At 36.7% G+C, this 22,274-nt stretch overlaps 1 protein-coding gene across 3 annotated transcripts in view; it reads left to right on the forward strand.

The window, feature by feature from the left end:
• Positions 1 to 22,274, forward strand: part of RETREG1 (reticulophagy regulator 1) — a 64,345-nt gene that overhangs the window by 23,490 nt on the left and 18,581 nt on the right. The window contains exon 1 of one of the 3 annotated variants that reach the window (XM_071453982.1): positions 17,402 to 17,551. The exons of the other annotated variants lie outside the window; for them this stretch is intronic. Within the exon in view, the coding sequence (XP_071310083.1) occupies positions 17,517 to 17,551 (35 nt within the window). The 5' untranslated portion in view covers positions 17,402 to 17,516. Of the gene's footprint in view, positions 1 to 17,401; positions 17,552 to 22,274 lie in introns of those variants that run through there. 3 annotated transcript variants of the gene reach the window in all.

Below are 22,274 nucleotides of genomic sequence, written 5' to 3' on the forward strand. Positions count from 1 at the left end.
GCTGGGTTTGTTTGCTTTATATTGATACATGATAAAATAAACATAGTGGTAAAGTTTTTCTTACAGGAGCAAAAACCAATAATTCAGTAGAAATGCTGTAACTTTGGCAAAAGTGTCACACTCAGTCTGAAAACTGTTTAATACCTTTTTCTATCCAATTGCAGGAAAAGTTTGGTGGTTGGTTGGTTCTTTTTTTCTTTAAGGGGAGGGGAAATGAGGGATGTTGCACAGCATTTATAGGTGCCATGTATCTCACTGGTAGATATAGTTGGCTTGTTTGGCTTGTTATTTTTCTTATATTTGCCAGAAATTATATGTAGTGCACATAACCAACATCTTCTCACATAGAGTGGTTTGCAAACTTTTGAAGTCAAGCCTACTCTCTGTGGTTCTCTAGTAATTTGGTTATATCTCAATTCTGTCTTAGCCATCACGAGGCATTTTCCTCTCTTCCTTGTCCCCAGAAGCTCAGCTCACCTTTCATTACAGAGGATGCACAGAAGAGGAGAAAGTGTTGGAATTGTCACATTTCTTTACAATTACAAAAAGAATACTGCATTCCTCTTTCTGTAAGCCTTGCTTGTCTTCTGTCCCTATTAGTTAAACATAAAGGTAAAACATTATCTTAGCTGCAAGAAGTGCAACTTCTGAAGAAGCAAGGGCAGAAACAAAGGCCCAGCAGAATTGTACTGGAGCTACTTTAACTGTTTTTATACAGGAATATATTCTAACCCAGTTATATTTACAGAAAATGGCATTATTCGTGTGTCAGTATCTGTATTGCTCTGAGCATGATGCTCAAACTGAGCAACATCAGTAAACACTTAGCAGTATCAGGTAAAAGACATGACTGGTGCTGTGTATGGTAAATGTCTTGTGAATGCATCTCAGGCATAGTTGTTTTTTTTTTTTCCTAAGAACTTGTAAATAACTCAAGTAGAAACATTGTCCTTTTCCACTGCACTGCTTGTTTAATAAGTTGTTTCCCCTTTTGCATTTATGCACTTGCCTTGTCAACTAAAGCACGTTCCTGATGAGTCAGGGTAGTTGATTTTATGCCACTTCTCAATCTGAGCTGCTATATATTTTGAACCCTGATTCTGTCCTTTGCTGTGTCTGCACTCTTTCTGGGCTACTGCAACTCACTCATCTGAAGGATTAAGGCAAATACTGAATGAAAATGTTAAGGACATACCAGTCTCAAATAACAAGGCACTTCTAATACCCTGCCCTTCCCCTTTGGTATAACTTTTCAATTAAATGTGAAGTTATGGGGTTTGCATATATGGTGGTTTTTTTTCCAGTTTGCTTTTAAGTGTCATATAGCAGAATTTCAAAAGCATTGTAGCAGTTGAGATGTATGCTTTCATCTTCCAGACAGCCTGTGTACTTTTTAAAAAGAAATTCTTTTTACTTTTTTGGATGCTGAATAATCCTCCTTGACTGCTTTAACAGCTTCTTAGCTTTGTTACTTACTTGCTCAGTGTCTTTCTAATATCCAAGTGAAAGCAGTTGATCTAAAATTGCTTGGATAGCCCTTTTTTTGTAGTTTTACTTCATAAACTGTAATTCCTAGAGAAATTTATTACTCTACTTCTTTGTCCCACAATCCTGTCCTTTCCTGTACCCCCACTGGCTAGTTGTAAGCAAAATTATTCAGAATTGTTTTAAACTTTTAGTTCTATTTAGAGAGCTCTGAAAGCATTTCATATTGTTTATTTTAGGGTTCCAGTACTGAGATACGAAGGAATCATTTGGAAGACTATTGTAGTGTCCTTCTGGGAAATTTTTTTCTTCTGTTCTGGTGACAGAAGTGTTCTTACACAAATATTTAATTAAAATTCTAAGCTTCAAAACAGCACCTCACATAGTCTGATTTGACAGTTGTTTTTTGGTCTTGCTAATCTCACAAACAGGTGATTTCAGTTATAATTTCTAAGCATATTGTTTCAAAGCCTTTTGGGGGGTGTGTGTCTTCTGTTTGTATCTTCTCAGGGATAAACAAATATTATTCCTCTATTAAGCCAGAAGGATTAATTTCATGAAAAAATATAAGGCAATTTTATGTGGAGGTTTCAAAAGATCCTTATATCTTGCTTTGTGGTTGGACTGGATAATCTTGAAAGCCTTTTTCAAACTAAATGGTTCTGTGATTTTGCCAGTTTGCCTCCATGCTGAGAAAAAAGTTCATCTGGGTACTGTGAGATGTGTATTTTTACTATACTTAAATAAGTTAAGTTTTAAATACTTCTTTTTTTAAATTTTGTAATAATTTGTTCATGAAAGTATTACAAAATAATAATTCTGCGTCCATGATTAGATGTGTGAAATAAATACCTGACATAAGTGCAGTCTGTGCAAACTGCATGGTTTGCTGCAACCTGTGCAAAAGTGGCTCAGTAGTTAATTTCCTTTGTTACACATTGGTAAAAATGAACGGCTGCACTCAGTTGGAAAATGTGATCATAGCCTGTGGTGATGGGAGGAGGATGGATACACAGCCTTTGTTCATCATTTTTTTCTTTAAACATAGTGCATTTTTTCTTCAGCAATTTTCAACATATAGTAAAGCCAGCTCTATTCCATGTTTGATATTTTTAAGTATGGAGCTGCAGTCACTGTTCAGTTATTGGTGAGTGTTTTGCTCCAGGATCCACTTTGTCTAAAATGCAGTTCTGTTAAAGGCATCTGTGAGCACAGGCAGGTGGATTTCCCATTGTGGACAACCTGAGCTGCTAATTCTGAGCTGACCCAGTTCTGACATACTCACTGGCATGTCATGTGCCACCCATATTGTCATCACTGGGGAAAAAATGCACCCTCCCCTCTGCTGCCTGCCATCATCTCAGCTTTCTCACATCTTTTTTTTTTTTTTTTTTTTTTTTTTTTTTTTTTTTTTTTTTTTTTTTTGTCACTGTGTTTATTGTAATGATAGAATGTTTATTTTGGTCACAGCACTAACCAAATATTAGGTAGAAGATTCGTAGAAATGAAGGTATTTGAGGGTTTTTTTAGTTCAGTTTTTTCCTAGCACTTTGAAAGTAAAAGAACTTCTTAAAATTGATGGAGTTGAAAGGAAAGTTATAAAGTGAATACAGAAAATGGCAATGGCACAGAGGGAGGTGAGTGGAGAAACAAACAAGGGATTCACAAGGAGAAAATTGCTAAAAGAATTAGTGTTACTCTGAAGCTCCCCCATACCACTTGTCCCTGTCTCAGCTTTGTGCTTTCTCAGTAAGGAGTGTTTAGATCTACTCTTCCATCTTGGACAACAGCAAGGATGGCAAGTGCTGCATTTGAATTTGCAGACTTGTGTCTGCAAACAGCTGTGGTCACCTGCTGCTTGGCAAGTTTTCCCAGCTTTCAGCAAGAGAGTCTGGAGGTGTCCTTCACTTTTGAATACTTTCATATTTCTTACTTGTACAGCAATATTGACACCAGTATTGTTATCAACTGAGCTAAAACTTTAAAAATCTTAATTACAGGGAAAATAAACCATACTCACTTCTGTTTTGAGATGTGGGCCACACTTTGGTCATACATTGAAAGCTACAAGCTTCTCTTAAAATCCTTGCCTATCCCATCTTCATGGGACTTCACAGACTTAAGTCTGTGAACATCTCTGTAGAGAGAAATCTATCTGAAAAACTGCAGAGGAATTATGCTGGTACCATCCATCTCAGATTACTTTTTCTGTTTTCAGTGACTTCTTGTGAAGCAAGCAATTAATCTTGTTGTGGAGTGCAATACCCCACAGAGAGTATCAAATGAATTAAAAGGGCAATATCTAGTTACTTCCTGAATCTAATGAAATGTTCTTTTCTGGCTGTTCTTGAGCAGGTCAGCTTTTTTATGCTAACCATGGCATCTGTTATTCTTTCCCCTTTTTTTTTTTCCAAAGCTGCTTGGAAATTGTCAGTATGGCAGGCACATTTACATATTGTTGTCAGTTGTGAATACTACTGCACTTTCAGCATAAATACTTTGCTTTGGGTTTTGTTTTGGTTTTTTTAAAACTTGTTTCTATTTACAAATTGTTTATATAAATAGAATGCTTCAGCACAGGGTGTAGAAGGATACACTCTTAATTTGGTTGCCAGCCTAAGTAGCATTACAGGAGAACCTGTCCAGGGGTGTGATTGACAGGCATGTTGTCAATAAGAAAGTGAAACTTGGAATTGTGTGTATGCAGTAGAAAGTGACAAAGACCCCTCATATCTTAAGTAAAGATCCTTCCATTTGAAGGCTCCAAGAGACTTGGACATAGTCTTACAAAATGTCAGCCAAAAAGTAATGTCATGTACTTTAACTCATGTGTTGAACTTACTAGGTTCAAGTTACAAGAACTGCCTCTTGACGGGTGGCAACAGCCTTCCCAACCAGCTCAGACAGGGAAAGGAGATGACTTGGATTCAGTCACATCATTTTGAACAGAACAACTGGTCACTGCCTCTGTCAGGTCTCACCCTCAATATTTATCCCTAATACATAAAGATTTATGAACAAATATTCCATGTTCCGGGATTTTCTAATTTTTGGTGGGAATTTATCTGTCTTGCAATTTGTGATTATGCAGAAGTAGCTTCATATCAATACAGCAGAAGTGACACTAAATTACTGACCAGAGTGCAGTCTTCAAGTGGAGATACTGTACTCCAAGGCTTTGCAGACAGCATAAACTGGCAAAAGTCAATTCCTTGTTAAGGACATCTGTTTTCTAGGGCAATTCTCCGAGTTAGCAAGGCTCTCTCTTCTAGTTCAAAGACTTCAAAGAGCTTAGGCAGACACAGTTAGATGTCTAGACAGTCAGACCTTAGCTGCACGTTGTGTTTGTAAGTTTGAATTGGTTAACAGGCAATAGTACTTTTTTAGTACCAAGCATTGCAAAAGAGAACATAACCTGACAAACAGTTGAAAGATCCTTTTTCTACCTCTTTGTAGGCTTACACCATAAAATAAATGTAACTACTGCCTAGTCCGGAAGCAGCCTGTTGGATTGCCACAGAGCTGCTGGATGTGTTTGCCTGCCTCAGAGATTCGTTTTGCTTGCAAACGTAATGTTGCTATTTTTCGCATTTTTTATGTATTTTAAAATGTAGATTACTATAGAATTAGGTGGATTGCATCAAATTAGTACTTAAACTAGAACAATATTGTTGCAACAAGTACCAGACTGATCGTAAATAAAGGATGATTGCATTTTTGATGAGTGTAAGAGTGTGAATGGAGTGACAGACCTCAAATTGCTCATCGGGAGAGAAATTCACAAAGCTGACCTTTTCAACGGGTAGAGAGTAAATTTAAGTGAAAAGAGTAATGTTAAAATGGTCATGTCCTGTGCGCTATGTTTGTTCCATTGCACATGTAATATTTTTGCCATCGGTGTTTTTATTCTATTCTTACCACTTTCCATTTTAACAGTTGAACAACTGTGAGAGATAACTTGCAATCCTGAAGTCATTTGACTTGTCATCTTAAAGGGTATTTATAAACTATAGCATTTAGGGAGCCCCCAGTGTTACCTTAAATAGAGAGACTCCTTTAGGATTAAGAAGAAAATGGGACTGTTTCATTTTGGAATGGCTTCTCTTAAATGTAAGGCTAATGATGGTTGATTAAAAGCTCCATAAAAATAGGTAGCAAGGTTAACCATATTCTGTACTTTTATATTATCATTAAAGACTACATGAAAAGCAAATGGAATGTCTTCTGCTAAACATGAGAAAAAAATGTATTTCTCCTGAAAATACAAGTAGCTTTTATCCTCTTTTAATATTGCCCTGTATTAACTGTTTCCTGTAGGCAGAAATGCTGCTTTTGCTATACACATATTTTTTTAAGGAGTAGGGTTTGTTCCGCAAAAACAACAAGAAAAAAAGTGCTGGTCTTCTAAAAGCCTATTGACTTAATTTCTGTCAAGTTTTCAAATTCTAAACAATTTTTAAAGGACAATGGAAATCTGAGGGTAATAAGAAAGAAAAAGAAGCAAGCAATTTTGATTAATCTGAGAACTTGATAAAAGAAGCAAGAAACTTTTGTGATCAATGAAACAAAAAATATATACTAGTATTTAGAAATATATACTAGTTATTGGTATGGAGGGAGGAGGACATCTTTGCTTAGAATATTTAGAATGGTAATAGTCATGAGAAAGATCAGAAGTAGTAGAGTAGTCAGGTACTTTCTATAGTAGTCAGGTTTTGACCTTTAATTGCATCTGGTTTGCCAAATGCAAGCATTAGGTTACAAAACGCATGATGGAAATTATTTATAGGGGACGCAAGAACATATAGTTGTAGTTGGGGTTTTTTTGGTTTTTGTTTTTTAATGCTGCAGACGTCTGGGTGGTAGTAACATGTGAGGGTGTGCTTCCCAGCCCAGCATCTGATTAGTCACTAATTTAGGAAGGAATGTCCTGGCACAGTTTTGTTGAAGCATGTGAGCCTATCAGCAGAATAACATATTATACTCTTTTAGGTGTTTCAACATACAGTTGAGTAAAACAGCTCAGCTGTTTTTCAGCAAAAATCACGATATTCCTTCCAAGTCTCCTTTTTGTCTCTTATTTCTTATTGACATAAGAGATGTTACATATTTACTACTAAATATATATTTCATGCTTTTAACACTTTTAAAATTATTATTCCAAATGTTTTAGAGTCTATAACACTGAAGATAAATTCTAGACAGCTGTAAATAGTTTATTTTTACAAGGGAAACAGAAAGTAACATATGCTCGTATTCTGCAGGGCACTTCATGAATACAGATGATCAGACATATTAAGGTGGCCAGTTTAATTAAAATTTTCGGAGATAAATATTTGCTGTAGCAGAAAACCACGTTCTCCCACGTCAACCATGGGAGAACGTGTATGTTATGGCCACAGCACCATATGACACACATTTCCTTTCCCTAGCTTAGATTTTCCCTAGCTTAGATTTTCCCTAGCTCCTCTTTCAGAAGTTCAGCCTTTTTTTACCGAGTGCTTGGATTAGTAGTATGATTAATAGATCACTGATGTAGTTGTGGCCATTGAGGTTACTGTAGGTCAGTTCATAGTGAGAGGTAATGCTAAAGAGAATTTCATAGTGAAAAAAAAAATCTGCTATTTGTGCTGGAGCTATTCTGACAAATGTATTCATAAGGGATTTGAAAAGGCAGTGAGTAGTGGGATGACCAGGTACCAAATTATTCAAGAAAATTAAGACAAGGACCAATTATGAAGAATTTCAGAAGATTGTTACAGGATTCTTTCTCAGTAAAATAGCATCTGAAATTCAGTGTAGATAACTGTGAAGTTCTGCAGAAATACCAGTACCAAATTCACATATAAAATAATAGTGTCTGAAGGTGACTGTAACCACTCATGAATAAGATGTGGTCACACAAAACCAGCATTGGTCAACAGACTAAATCTACTGTTAAGTATCAGTAAAAAAGACATGAAGGGAAAAAGCAATGACAGTCACATCCCACTCTCGTAAACCTATTGTATGTCCAAATTCTTAATACTCTGTGTGGGACTGATCTCCTACCTTTCAGAAAACAGTACAGGAGAAAAGATAATGCAGAGCACAGCAACAAGGTAGAAAAAATACACAGAACTATTTCCTTATAAAGAACAAGTAAATGAGGTAGGTCTTTTAAAAAGAGAAAATGAATAATTAAAGAGAAATACAATAGAGGTCTCTCAAAATACCGCACAGAACATGCTTTCTCTCTCACTTCTGGAATGAGAAGGCATCAAAATAACAGGCAGAAAGGTGAGGAAAAATAAAAATATGTAATAAGTTTCAGAAATCCTTGACACATGATTGTTGTGAATATTAGAACTATACATGGATTTTAAATATAAATTACAGGACAGTTTTTTAAAAGAAAATTAACTGAAGGCTTTTAAATAGAAAATCACGACTCTGACTTTGGAAGTCCCCAAGCTGCAAATTGTTGGAAGCTCTATTGTATTTTGTGGAGCTATCATTATGCATTATCCCATACTTTTATTCTGTTGCTTAGGTGTCCCCAAGTATTCAGTTTTGGCCAGAGTTAAAGACAGGGCACAGAGCTAGATGGGCCTTTGGCAGGCCCAGCCAAGCTGGTCGTGGTAATACCCAAACATTGACTTTTTATTCAGTTAAGTGACACAGTAAGACTGAAATAAATGTAGCTATTTATATCTGCATTTGTATATGAATTGTATATAAATGTTAAACTCTGAGAAATCTGAGAAGAGCACATGAGATAGCTGTTGCTCAGTTTTAGATGGAGTGTCTGTTGCTACCATCACATTCCAAGGAAGTTGCAAGGTCAGTGTGTACCTTAACATCACGCTTTTGTACATTTAGGCATGAGATCAGAGTCATATAATTAATCAGAGCAACAATTAATCTGAGGTTTGCATGTCTGATCTTTAAAAAAATACTCTTCTAAACACATATAGCTTGCCTTAGAGCACAAACTGAGATGTGTTTGAACAATTATGTATGAAGTTCTCATGTCAGGACTGTACAAGGTGTTGCTGTTGTATTCAGCATAAGCAGACAATTTTCTTAGAATGCGTACCTTGACAACTTCTGTCCTAACTGGTTAGCTGAATCAGATATTTTTTATAATAATCAAAGTCTCAAAGTGTGGGAATTCAGCTAGAAACTCAATATGATGATACACAGAAACAGAAGTTTCTGAAAATGACATATAAATAGAATTTTTTGGTTAAAGTTTCAAATATTTCAACCAAAATCCCTGCAGATGTATCTTGGAGAATACTTACTTCTTCAATCAGTAATCAAACTCAAAACATACTGAAGAGGTGCTTTTCTTTTATAACAAATACTTCTAGCAGATGGAAATTAGTCTTTTGAGTCTTTCTTAGTCACTGAAAGGAGGCAAAAAGCACTGGAGGTTACCTGAAAAACAGTTGAAAAATTATGTATTTAAAGTGCTCTGAATGTTTCCCAAATAAAATCTTTGGGGTGGGTTTATTTTATTTTGGTTTTTATTTAGGTTTTTTTTTTTTTTGTGGTTTTTTTGGTGGGTTTTTTGATATGAAAAATCACCTCACTGCATTAAAGTAAAAATCTGAGTTGAGAGGGTTTTTTTCCATCCTCCTGCTTCTCTTCTTTATAGGAACATCTATAAGAACATCCAGAGATGGGAAATGGGTTCAATGATTTTTATTCAAGATTCTCAAGGAAAAAGCAAAAGCTGTGATAAAATATTATGTGTTTTACAGATTTATATAGATATGTACAAATCTATAAATAAGTAACTTCTAAATTGAAAGCTTAATTTTTCAGTCCTCTAGCAGCAAATTGTACTTTTAAAATGTATTTCACACAGCTTAATGAGAAAGGATTCTTTATACATTTTTTTATGTCCCTTTAAAGATGAGGGAAAAGGCAGTTTTAGCAATGACAGGAGCGGCTGTCGTGCTGTATAATACAAATGGTCTATACCTGTGTTCTAAACCACCTTCTGAAATGCCCTGAATTTAAATAAAAATTAATAGTAAAGGAATAGGGAATGGCAAATTTGTCTCTGGGACAAAAGCCTAGCTAACTGAAGTGAGTTTTGACTTCCCAGGGGTTCTCCCAGCCCCTGAGGAGAATGCCCTGGGTCCTGTCACCCTCTCCAGGCAGGGTGAAGGTTATCGGGTGCTCTGCCCTTCTGGCTGAGCGCTCTGGCAGCGCTCGCCTGGCCAGCGCGGGGGATTCCTCTCAGCCACAGCTCAGCAGGTGCCCTTGCTGACAAATGGGTCAGGCTGCAGCTCCTCATTAATCATCATCCCTCGTCTAAACCCTTCTTGACTTCTACTAGCCCAGGCGCCACTTGACTGTAGTTTTTTTGGGGGTGGGTGTGGTTGGGGGAGAGCTGAGTTCTCTCTTGCAGTCTTGGCTGCCTCTCTGCCTTTTCCATGGAGCTGTGTCGTGTTGGCCTCCCATTGCTTTAAATTTGCACATGTTTCATGGAGGGCTAGATATTAAAAGAGCAGAATGGTTGGGCTTGACAAGTATTCACTTTAGAGAAGCTCTGTGAAGAAATTGGTTTATCCAGTCACTTCAGGATCAAGTTAGCTTTGTTTTAATCAGTGCACTCAGAATTTACCATCTTACCCAGCTTCTAATTGTGTATGTGTATGAATTGCCATCGTGTGAAACATACTGCTGCTTTATATAATGTATTTCTTGCTGATGCTTCTCATTATTACCTATCTTACCCTTCTATGTTGTCACAAGGGATACTAGGTAGAACTATTTTCTTTAAGTTTTGATGTTAGCATTTAAGAAGTTTATGTCTGTTTTCTCTCTTCAGCTGGTAGGGCTATAATGTGAGGTAAAAACATAATATGAACTGTGGTGACAGGGTCCTATTTTTTTTTTAAACCAGCCTATTCATCAGCATACACAAATACGTGCATTCTAAAGTGGCATGCATTCTGACATTTTCTCCCTGATTTTAGTTTGTAAATACTTAAAAATTTGCTTATATAAATGTGCATGTTACTGTTTTTCATATAGTATATCAGATTTGCTAACTTGCTGTTACAAGTGTTGGAGTTGGAAAGTAGCATACAGATGTAGCATTCAGATTACCAGTTTCTCCATCACGTGAAAATATGGTCTCGAAACTGAGTCATGTTAGTGATAATTTAATAATCTTTTCTTTTGCCATAGCTGCACAGTTTTATAAACTACCACACTGAGACTGAAGAAAGACAATTCTAATGAAAAAAGCTCTTTTTAAAGGGAGAGAATATGAATGCAATTTTATCATCGGACATGTAAACACTGGAGAGTTCATGTCTGGTCTCATAGTAAGCAAACAAATAGATAAGTTGATGCTAGTAAGTTGATAAATTTGCAGTCATTTAGTCATCTGTCTCACTTCCAGTATACAGGCATTGAAAAAGGCTGTGAAGCTTAAAGAATCAAAATGAATCATACCTACTATAAAAATGTTTGGCTAGCAATTCTGAATATCAATCAAAACTTTGGCTCTTTGTGCTGGGACGGGAGAATAGGGTTGGTGTCAGTGAAAATGAGGAATGATACATAACTGTGTGCTGTGCTTACATTATAATGTACTTGAAGTCCTGCAGTTATTCATCCTTAAGCTTCTAAGGTCTAATTCAGAACTGGTGACCTGGACTTGGATCTAGTTATGGCTTGCAGTTGCACTAATCTCTCTCTGGAGAGATTTTCTTATGCTGCACCAAAGAATAAATTATATAATTAGGTGGAAAACTGGCTCCTCTCCTCATGTTCATAGGATGATTGCAGCATTGAAGTAATGGTGTGTCATCTAAGCAAATTGTGAGCATATCAGCAACGTCTTTTAGACATAGGTGCACTCAGTATGTGGTCTGAGTATCTTGCTGTATGGTCTGCCTTTCATACAGTTCTTTTTGTCAGTAGGAAAAGAAAACAACTGCTGAGAAGAAACAGATTCAGAGTGCTACAAACAAAGAGACAGGGAGATGGGCAGGGCTACTCAGAATCTTGAGTAGCATGTATGCCTAGAGAAAAAAAATGCATTTTAATATGACTTGACTGAATTACAGATCATGAGAACTAGGAGAAAACCTTTGTAGAAATGCAGTATAATAAATCAAATAATTTCATGAAACAATATGTGAAAGGTTTCTTGAAAATTTTGAAAAAATACTCCGTTATATTCAGAAATGGTTGAGATCATTGCTATGTGGGTTTAGGGTTTTTGTTTAGTCTTTTTTTTTCCCTCCAAATATTTGTTTCTTTTATAGCTGTTTAACAAGATTCCATGGCCAAAAAGTCACAGAGCAGTTGAGATTTTCACCCTTAGTGGTAAGATCTACCTTCCTGTCTCCAGCTCCTTTCTGTTTGTCACACAAATCCAGCATGATCTGTCATATTTGTAAACAGCAAGATTTGCTGTCTTCATGTGACTAAAATGTAATAATCTGCTTTTAAAACTGCAGTTGAAGTGTCTCTTACTTCCTTTAACTCCTTTTTCTGCTTGTGTTTGAAACTTGGAAATACTGTCATGCACCAGGGAGCATTATTATGTGTGCTTTGTGAGAAACACTAAGACCTCATAGTGACAATTCATTGTTGCTCAGGTTTTGGTGTCTGTTGATAGTCAGTCTGCTTTCATACTTAATTTTTTATGATTCTCTAAAAATACATGTTCATGTGCTTTGTTCTGCCCAGTGAATATTTCTTGCATGTGGTATCTTGTTGAGCTTTTTGAATGTCGCACTACTTTTTTTTTGTCAAAAGGGAATGCTTTTTGTTTGGGGTGTTTTTTTCTGAAAATGCAGCTTGTGATCTAAAAAATGTTTAACAATGAATTATTCCATCCAGGTACAAATAAGAATCCTGCACAAAATGCAGAATTCCATGAAGAAAGAAAAATTTTCTTTTATTTATTTCTTTTAGCACTTTTATTCTTTGTTTTTATTGGTCTTCAACTGTTGAAAGGTTTTTTTTTTCTTTTTTTTTTTTTTCCAATCTTGAGCCTTGGTACAGCTAAATGCCAGACTATGTTTTGTGTGTAATAGGTGTCTTTGTCTTTTTTAGCACACTGCTTACTGCTTGTGGTTACACCTGGGATAATACCCCATCAAAGAACTGAGCGGGTTCAGCAGGTCCAGTTTGAGGGTTTTTAATTTATGCTTGTATGAAAGGTTCTTTCTCTTTTAAAACCAGCTTCCTTTGTTTATCTCACAGTGTATGGAGAGACCTCAAAGTTAAGTAAATATAATAAGTATTTGCAGTTTGAATTCAGCTTTACATAGAAGAATTGGGACAGGAAACTTTTAGCAAATTTTGGTTGAAAATATGGGAAAATCAGGCACACCCATCAAAAAGATGAAATATGGTAAAACATATACTTGCATATGTGTGTGCTTATAAATATATAAATGTACGCATGCCTGCACACACACACAAATATGATCATTTTATTCAGTTTCCTAAATTGAAAAAGAGGGGAAACAGTCCATTTTGGGGGACTTCATGTATGTTAATAATATGATTTTTTTTCAATAGCATTCAAAGTCATTACACCTTAATTTTCATCCTAAACATGTATTTGACAATAATGGTTATTTTTAAACCCATGCTTTTGCTGAAGATAACATCAGTACAAACCATCTACTTAAAGTAAAAAAAAGTGAAATGCTAGACTTTTCCATTACTTCTGAAAATGCAAACTAAACTAGATGTTCTTTTGGGAGTGAGGTTATATATATATATATATATAATATATATAATTTTTTTTTTCATTCACATTATTGGAAGTGAGACTCATTCATAGCTGAATAATTAGAACAGGGTTATACATTGAAAGCACTGTGTTTCGTTTTAGATGAGGAGAGACATAGAAGGCAGCAATAGTTGTGACTAGTTCTGGAGCTGGTTGTCTGGCTAAAGTATGCCACAGGCTGATTAATTAAAACCTTTGAAAGCTTGCAGCCTCGGTGGGACACACCACCTACCTCCTAAAACGCTTGAGCATCGTCAGTATCTATCTTGAGTGTGTAAAACAATGTATCTGATACTATTTCCAATCCTTTTTAGCTTTTCAGTGAGGCTGCTTCCTTGTCTCTAGCAAGAATATAGCTTTTATTTCCCTTCTTCTGCTGAAGACTTGTGCAATCTTTGGTGCCTGCTGGTAAAAGGAAAATTTTGCATAAATATCAATACTATTTGGGGAAAAGGCCATTTACTTGATAATTATGGTACATGTTCAGTCCAAATCTGTACTCAACAAGCAAAACTGGTAAGATTCCCTGGTCAAGCAATATGTCAGGCAGACTGTCAATCTGATCTGCATACCAGCACATCTTTTGGGGTGTTTTCATATTTGACAGTAAAGAGCTGTTACTCAACAGCTCTCAAGGAAGTTTTCAGAAAGGTCTAGATGAGGTCAGCGTAGTGGAAAACAGGATAATGGGGAGAAGCAGAAGTAAGAAGAATTTATTCTTAAAGTAATCGAAGTTACATAAAGAAGATCAGGTACTCTGGAAAGCTCTGTGTAAAAATGTGGTAATGACAGCCAACAGAGCACGAGGGACAACTTAGAAAAGAGGCCAGCATGTGTAAATAATAGTATGCTCTCACTGGGAATAACTACAATTCTGGTCTCTCCTACCTTAAATTGGTTATGGTAAACACAGGAAGAATTTACAAAAGAATAGTGAGGATGTTTGAGGGCATGCAAGAGCTTACATGAATGAAACAGGTGAGCAAAATAGGGCTTTCAAAGCTGAATGAGCTGACCAAGAGGAGGATATTGTAGATACAATCTTCTTCCTCTTGATTACGATACCAAGGGCTCCCATTTTCCTTTCAGAAATAATAGCACAAGGAGGAGGAATTCACTGTAAGGTGGAAGGGGTTGTTCTTTCTGTTGAAGAACCAACAGAGCCAAGGGGAGGGAGAATTTCAGAACACGCTGCAAGAACTGAGAGGGACATGGCAAGGCTGGAATGTAGCAGCTCAGACAAAGAAGTTGCTCAGAGAAGCACAGATTAGTCATGTAAGTTGAGGCCTCAAAAGTGGCAAGAAGGAACTTAGAAGGACAGAGAAGAGTGACTCAATTCCAGTGCAGTTAATACACAGCTTAGCTGTGGCTAAGCAAGGAAATAAGGATCTCCTTGGAAAATAACATGGGTAGGAAAATACTTTCCTTCCTCATTCTGTCATTTCTAGTTGCTCTGAGTTTTCAATATTAGAGAAGTTTAAAACTGATTTTTAGCAATGATAAAAAACTGTAAACTCTTTTCTAAACAGCTTTGTCTTTCAATTTTGCAGTCCCATCAAAAAAAAACCCCAAACTATAATGGTCTGCAAAAAAAAAATAAATCACTGTGAAAAGCTGCAGAGAGTTAACTGTCATCTGCATGTTCCAGTATAAAACATCCTGGAAGCCAGTTGAAGTGGCTAGACTAGAGCAAACAGTATTGGGTGGGGGTTTGCTGGTTTTTTGTTCCCAAATAGTATGCAGTTAATCTGCAGATGCTCTTGCCACAAGATGTTGTAGGTGTCACCATAGGATAGAAATCCACTCAGAGCTAAAAAATAGGCATCACTGGTGGCACAAATCTCCACAAGCTGGAGTCTGGAAGACTATCTGTAGAAGGAAGCAATGTATTTTTTCCTTGGCTGTTCCTTTTGGACACAATAAAAGATGCCAAAGCCCTTTGGCCTGATTCAGTACAGTACTTCTGTTTACCTGCTGCTTCCACCCAAGTGTTCTTGGAGAGGTCAGTCCATCTCATGCTGCTGTGAAATAATCTGGAACCTGTTCTGCAGGAAACCTCCAGAAGGGCCAATACAAACTCCAATTCCCTTGGGTGCAGAAGAATTCAGAATGATAAAAAAAAAGAGATGATTTTTCTAGATCGTCTTTGTGATATCAAGCAAAATACTTCAGTGTGATTGCAGTTCCACTAATTATGCACTCATGCTGTTGTCAAGTATGATTTTCAAAAGTGATGAGCAGTGATACCACTAGAATACCACTTCAATACTAGAGTACTGAAGTGTTTTATAAATGCTCTAATTCCAACCTAACAGGTCCTTGACATTTTATATAGGTACTCATTTAGTAGACATTTTTGAACCTAATTTTTCCAGGTCTTCCTTATGAATAAGTAAATAAGGTGATATTATCCTCCTTGCCTCAGTGTGAGCTGGAAAGAGTTGTAAGGAATTGTAAAAGTAAACAGTTTTTCTGCTGTAGCAATAAGTTCTGGGTACAGAGTGTGACCAAGAAATAAACAGTCCAAAGTTGCACTTGAGGAGTTTAAAGTACATCAAGTCCTAAGGCTGAAATACAGGGATAGACTTGATACTGAAAGCTTTTCAGCTTCTGAGTGTGATCATCAGCATTAAAATGGAATATATAAAAAGGTATTTGACATAGTAAATTTAGGTGGTTGTGTAAGAGTATATTGCAGTGCATGGAAACTGAAGCAGCCCAAGTTGCATAAGGGGTTCAGATTTGTTTGCTTTCATTTTTGATGCTACATTTAAATTTTGAATGATGCTCCTTCGTGTTAGCAGATTTCAGTTACTTCTTTTGCTTCATTTTCTAATTAGAAGACATCACAACTTCAATCTGAAGATTAAACTGTTACCCAGAATCATTTCATTAATTAAGATTTTTGAATTTAGCAGCTCTGTTGTTTCAGATTAAACTTGAAGAAATTCAACTTTTAATTATTTCATCTATAACTATCAGAAGTAAGAAAAGAAAAAAGAAAAGGAAAGAAAAGAAAAGAAAAAATTATTACATTGGAGTATGGAGGTATCGGTGACCATGGAAAGTCTTGGTTGTAGGCATAACATTTATTAATCCTTATTTATATATTGCATTACATAATTTAGGTTCCTTCCTAGGAAAAGAGATTTCTTACGTGAAGGTCTCTGGATATAATGTGGATTTGAAAATATATTAAGAACAACAGGTCAGCCTGTTCAGTGAAGGAAGGGAGCTGTGTGAAGGAGCAGTGCTGAGCCACGTGCTGAACGACAGACATAGGGATCCTTGGAGTCTTGGGCTGTGTGATAAAGCTTCACCAGCATAGATAAGGTTGCGGGGGTGTTGAAAATTAATAGAGACGTAGCTGGTGTAGCTGGAGTGACAGAATCCTTGTCATGCATGCGGCAATAGGAGGAAAAGCCGTAGGAGGAAATCCATATTCAATTCACCTTCACAGAAGCAATCAAAGTATTTTGGCAGAAAGCTTCCTCCTGCCAGCACACTTTAGTTTTTGAGGACTCTTTCAGCACAATGTTCTAGTATTCCTGTCTAAGATTAGTTGTGGCAGATGAGATTAGAATCAGAACTTAAATGCAATGCAATTAATCATTGTTGAAAACTTGTCTTCCTATTCCTTATTAAAAAGAATTATTAAGTTTTTGTGGATTTTTTTCATCTGTGAATGTAGTCATTGGAGAATAATTTGGCTTCTTCTGACAGCTTGTGACTGATGCTTTGCAGGGAGGAAAAAAAGGATTTTTTATGGTTTTAAGAATAAACTCTTTGCTGTCATATTTTCAAGCCTTTCACTTTATTGAAGTTTGAGTGATTTAGCTTCTCATCATTTGGGTTGCTGCTTACACCTGAGAAAAATGGGAGATATTGAGGAAGATTTCCAGTAGAAGCAGAAAAATAAAAGTACTAAATGGGTGGTGATTCTCCCTCACATGACCAGAAGGAAAACAAACTGTTTGGCTTTTGACCGTGCTTGCTACTAAACACCCTGTCATAGTGTGTGAGGTGAGTCACGACTTGTTTATTTATAGCCATGGCCAATCAAAGGCGACCGCTCTGAACTTCATTCAAGACCAGCAGCTCTTAGGATGTCTTGTAAACATTTGCTCTCTGAGCAAGGAGCATTCTTCCTGGCGGAGAGCAGCACAGGTGCCTGGCTGGTGGCTCCTAAAACACAAAACAGACTAGAAGATCATTGCCTGGATTATCTAGATTGGTAGAGAGAGACTGAGAATTCCCTTTTACATCTGAAATGCCAGACAGTGAGGATCTGGGACAAGATGACAGGTACTGTACTTTGCTTGTGCTGGCCCTCCCGTGCAGTGCAGCAAGGACTGAGGCTCCATGTAATTAATCTGTGTGTGCTCCTGGGTGCTCAGCCTGAGATCAGTTATCTCTGTGTTGTAACCGATCTTCTGCTTCTTGGGGGCTTTGCCTCTCATGCTAACCTTCTCAGGAGGGAAGTGTGAGTCTTAATGTCTGATAGAGGGTAAATGGAACAGCTCTGAAGCACCTCTTAAACCGAAGGTGAAGGGAAGAAAATACTATGTGGTTTCTACTGGGTCACTTTTTCCTTCAAAGCCACAATATGTCAGGCATGGAAATAGTTTAGTTGGAGCCATGCTACTGACAGAACAGTAACTCATTTCTGTGAGATAGGGCACTGGGTCCCTTTGAGGTATGCCTGTCTTTCTGAAGTTCAGCTTTTATTTCAATTAGCTGATAAAACCAACAGGACAAAAAAAAAGTTATTGGATACAAAACTTGATAATAATTTTCAAAATACTGTTTTTCTCAAATATGATCCAGCACATTCCTATGAAATAAATGCCCTAATTAAATTTAGCCAAATACTTTTTAAAATAGGTATTTGAAAAGTAGATGTTATTGATGTTTGGCTATGGCAGAGTTTATAATCTAGATTTCCTAAAGTCCATATGGTTTTTCCATAGTCTTGATAGGAATCAAAATGTTGGCTCTAAAATGGTGTTAATGAAATATTTGATGTTGTAAAAAGAGTATTTGTCATATATGTAGAAAGAGATGCTTCTTTTTTTTAGAAGTTAGTGAACAAATGCCAGAATACAGAGGCAAATCTAAGAAATTAAGCAACTACAGGGATCAGAATTCGGCATTTCATTATGGCTTTGGGTTTGATTTCTTCTAGTTAAATTTAAATCTAAAATTTAAATTTATGTGGATGTTTTTCCAGTATGTCTGTCAGTGTGTTGCAAGATGAAACGCAGGAGATGGTTCTGGTTGTCTGTTGTAGAGCAGCACATTGAAGCATAGCCTCCAAACTGGATGAGCGTGGGTGAATGGATCCCCAGGGACAATTGGGTCTCTGCAGGGGTGGGGTCACCTACACATTTCCGTTTGCAGGGATATCTGGGTTGTGCCCTGTATATATATGACAGAGATTACAATTAATTGTAGTGGCAGGTAGTGTTTTTTCTTCTCTTAAGGAAATGTTGACTCATTACTGATAACCACCAAAGCGTTAATTGCTGCTCTTCAAAAAATGTTTGGTGAGATCTCCACTTTGTTCAATTGTTTATTTTTCAATAAAGAAAAATGGAAATATGTGTGACCCTTTAAAAAAAGTTTTCAGCTTTGTAATAATATCTAATTTATTTTGTTCATAATTCTTTCTCTATAAAGGCTTGCAGCAAAATTTGGCAGCTAAACAGAAGGCCTAAGACTCTAAGACCTCTTTTTCTATCAAAGTTGGGAGTTTTTGTTTTGGAAGAAAAAAGATGAGCTTTTCTAAAGCAGTAACCTGGAAAAACATAACAGAGCCCGCTCTGCCCATTTATCATTTTTGAAGCTGCCGTTAAATTAACTGACCCTGATGTTCATCCTTCATTCTTTTGTGTCTTCCAATTTCTTTTTCTGAAATTAATTTGCCTTTTTGTCTCGGTCATAACAAATAGGATATAACTGGAGAACATTGCTGAAGAAGTGCTAATGAGGCTTGGTGGAGGTCAGAATATTTTCGTCCAAGTTAAACAAGAGGGAATAGAAGGAGGAGCTATGGGTGCTGTACAGGAGCAATTAATCTTAGAATTGCAAAGGAAGAAATTGTAATGTAAATGAACAGATAATGGTGTAATTTTAAGGGCACACTGAATCAAAGCTTCAGCTTGTATGCATTTAAAGAAGGAGAGCAGTAGTATTTTTGTGAAAGGTGCAGAATGAGCTTTGATCCCTGATTGGTTTCAGTGCACTGCCCTCCTTGTAGGCCCTGCTCAGATGCAAATACTCCTTACATCCTCTCTCCAAGTTCATGTCCTACTTCAGAAAATATGTAATATTGTGTCACAAGTGTATTTCATGAACATGGTTACGTCATAGTTAAGTATGTGGCGTTGGTCAATACTCTGTTAGTCATAATGCAAATTATAACGAAAAGCAAAGGAACAGAGGCACAAATACTTCTTAGTAAGGCTAGCCAAAAAGTGAAGAGTTGTGAAGAGCAGGTACCCACTCGAATCTTCTGTTGTGTTTTGGCACATGATCATGGCTGGTAGCAGATGAAGAACAGTGAGGAAATACATGGCCACAGGTAGAGGATTTAAAACAATTTAGCATAAGGAGATATTTTCCCTCAGGAATTCTTTATCATCAGGTCCACTGCAGTTTTGGTGTAAGACTGTATATATATTTTTTTTAATTGACATTTTGTGAGGAATCTAATGATAGTCAAGAATGTATAAAAGACATTGTGAACATTGGTCCTGAAATGGTGGAAATATATGGCTTTAGGAACTCTCACTAATGCATCAGAGTAGTAAGTGATAGTCTACTTGTACAAAATACATTAAAACCCATGGAAAAGAGTCAAAATGAAGTTGTGCACAGAAAAAGTTACAGTCATCTTGTTAGGTAACACATAAAGTAATTTAAAAAAATATTCTTTGACACTTGAAAATACAGTTTTCCTTTTTTTTTCTGTGCAGTTTTTCTGCACTTCAGGGAATACTAAGCTCATCTTTCTTAGCTGTTTGACTTTGAAAGGCCTTGAGCTAGGAATATCCCAGCTGAAGAATGAGGAGGCTGTGAAGGAGGAAAATAAATTGATTTTGTGAAAAAGCACTAAAAGAGTTGTCTTTGCAAGAGAAAAATAATTCCAAAAGAATTGCTTCCAACAGGTGGGCAGACCTGTTTAAAGGTCTGCAAAGGGAACTTTATGATGATCTTGTTGCTTAGTAAGGAGTTTCCTTATTTTTCTGAACTAAAATATCTCTTTTGTGTTTGTAACAGTTACAAATGGGAACCTGACCTGAAAGATCCCAGCCCTTGGACCATCTTGGTAAAAAGGGCAACAGCACATAGTAAACAGCATTATAGTCTTTGCTAAAGAGAAAGCAACTCAGTAATTGTATTTACATAACACTCCATTCTCATTGAAAGAGACGTTTAAAAAAATCTTAATGGCAGAAGTCATGAATTTGGACTAATGGCACTTGACTGTCAGATGATGCTTTGAATGACCTCAAGCTGCAGTAGTCGCTGGTGTTCTCCTCAGGGGGGCTGGGCAGGAGGAGTACAGGTCAGAGGAAGGGTTTCCTGTAGGAGCTGCCAGTCTGCTCACCAGAGTCTGCCCACAGGAGCTCAGCCCTGAAATGCCCCAGTTTAGCTGGACTATGTTTTGTTTGTCTTAGCAGGACATCCAGCAAAAAGTGACAACATTTAATACTGTCTGCTGTATTGAGGAACTCGTATACTGGAATCACCTTCGAAAAAAGCTGGAATTAACCAGTTTGTTTTTGGTCAGCTGAAGAAATACAATGCAGCTCCTTATTAAGACTTCCTAAGATGACTGATGTATTATACCTGAATAGAAGAGATGAACACATGCCCTCCAGAATAAAATCTTGTTAGTAATGGGTCGTTTTTTTCATTTAAGCAAATTGTTGGATAAGATGAATTCCCCCTGTCTCTTTGCAGAACACTTCAGTGTATTTTTATAAAAGTAAGTTTGCTTTCATTTTCGGAAAACTTTATTCTCAACTAGTACAATAAGCAAAAAAACTACTTTAATTTATTGGATTGATATTGTTTAGCAGGACATCAGTGGTAAAATGTTCCCATGTCAGTTGAAGAGAAGAAAATATAATTACAGCTTTGGTTTAACTCTCTGTGCAAGGAGTATATAGAGTTAGGGATGAAAGGTTGCTTATCTGTCACATGGCCCCACCATTTTGCTATGCAGTCCAGTGGGAAAGGCTCATCCAGCCTCATCAAATGCTGATGATTTAAACATATTTCTTGTACAGTAATATTACAAAACATCATCTTGGTCAGAAATAAAAGGGGGAAAGCTGTGAAATAAGATTTTTTTTTCAGTTTTTTATTCCCCACCTTCCCTTGGGAAAAAAACCAAAACAGGAACAGCAAAGTGGACAGATGCACTGTTAATAAAAAGCACAAAATTGAAGTGTCAGATGCAAATAGACGAGGCTGGGAAGAAAAGACTTCAAGAGTTTGAAAAGCAATGTTACACAGTATAACACAATTCATTTAGTTCTTATAAACAATGTATTTGAAATACTGGAGGTGTGATAATTAAAGGTGATTTTTGGATGGGAAATGTTAGCTACTCTTTGAGGGGGATAACTACATTTTCCAGCTTCCATTTAAAAACAAGATCTGTCTCTATATTGTAGAGATTCAAAGAGTCCCAAAGCCTCAACATTGAAGGGATGGTCAAGTGTGATCTGTTAAAGGATGTAAGCCACAGTACCACATGTTAGTGAGCCTAAATCTGTGCAGCACCTGTGGATTGACAATGGGAAATAGGGTGCATATGGATATCTACAAGCTGAAGAGGTTTCTGTTAGAAAAACTTTGCAATATTTGGAGCAAAAAGGTGGAAGATGAAAATTCTCCCCAAAGTCTAAGAATGGAGTGTATTTGTAGATGCATCCTGGTTTTGTTTTTTTTTTTGGTTTGGTTTGGTTTGGTTTGGTGGGGTTTTTTTTTGTTTTTGGGTGTTTTTTTTTTTTTT

Source organism: Agelaius tricolor, unplaced genomic scaffold (assembly GCF_023055355.1).
Source record: "Agelaius tricolor isolate 1412-34295 unplaced genomic scaffold, bAgeTri1.0.p SCAF_2, whole genome shotgun sequence".
Lineage (NCBI taxonomy): Eukaryota > Metazoa > Chordata > Aves > Passeriformes > Icteridae > Agelaius > Agelaius tricolor.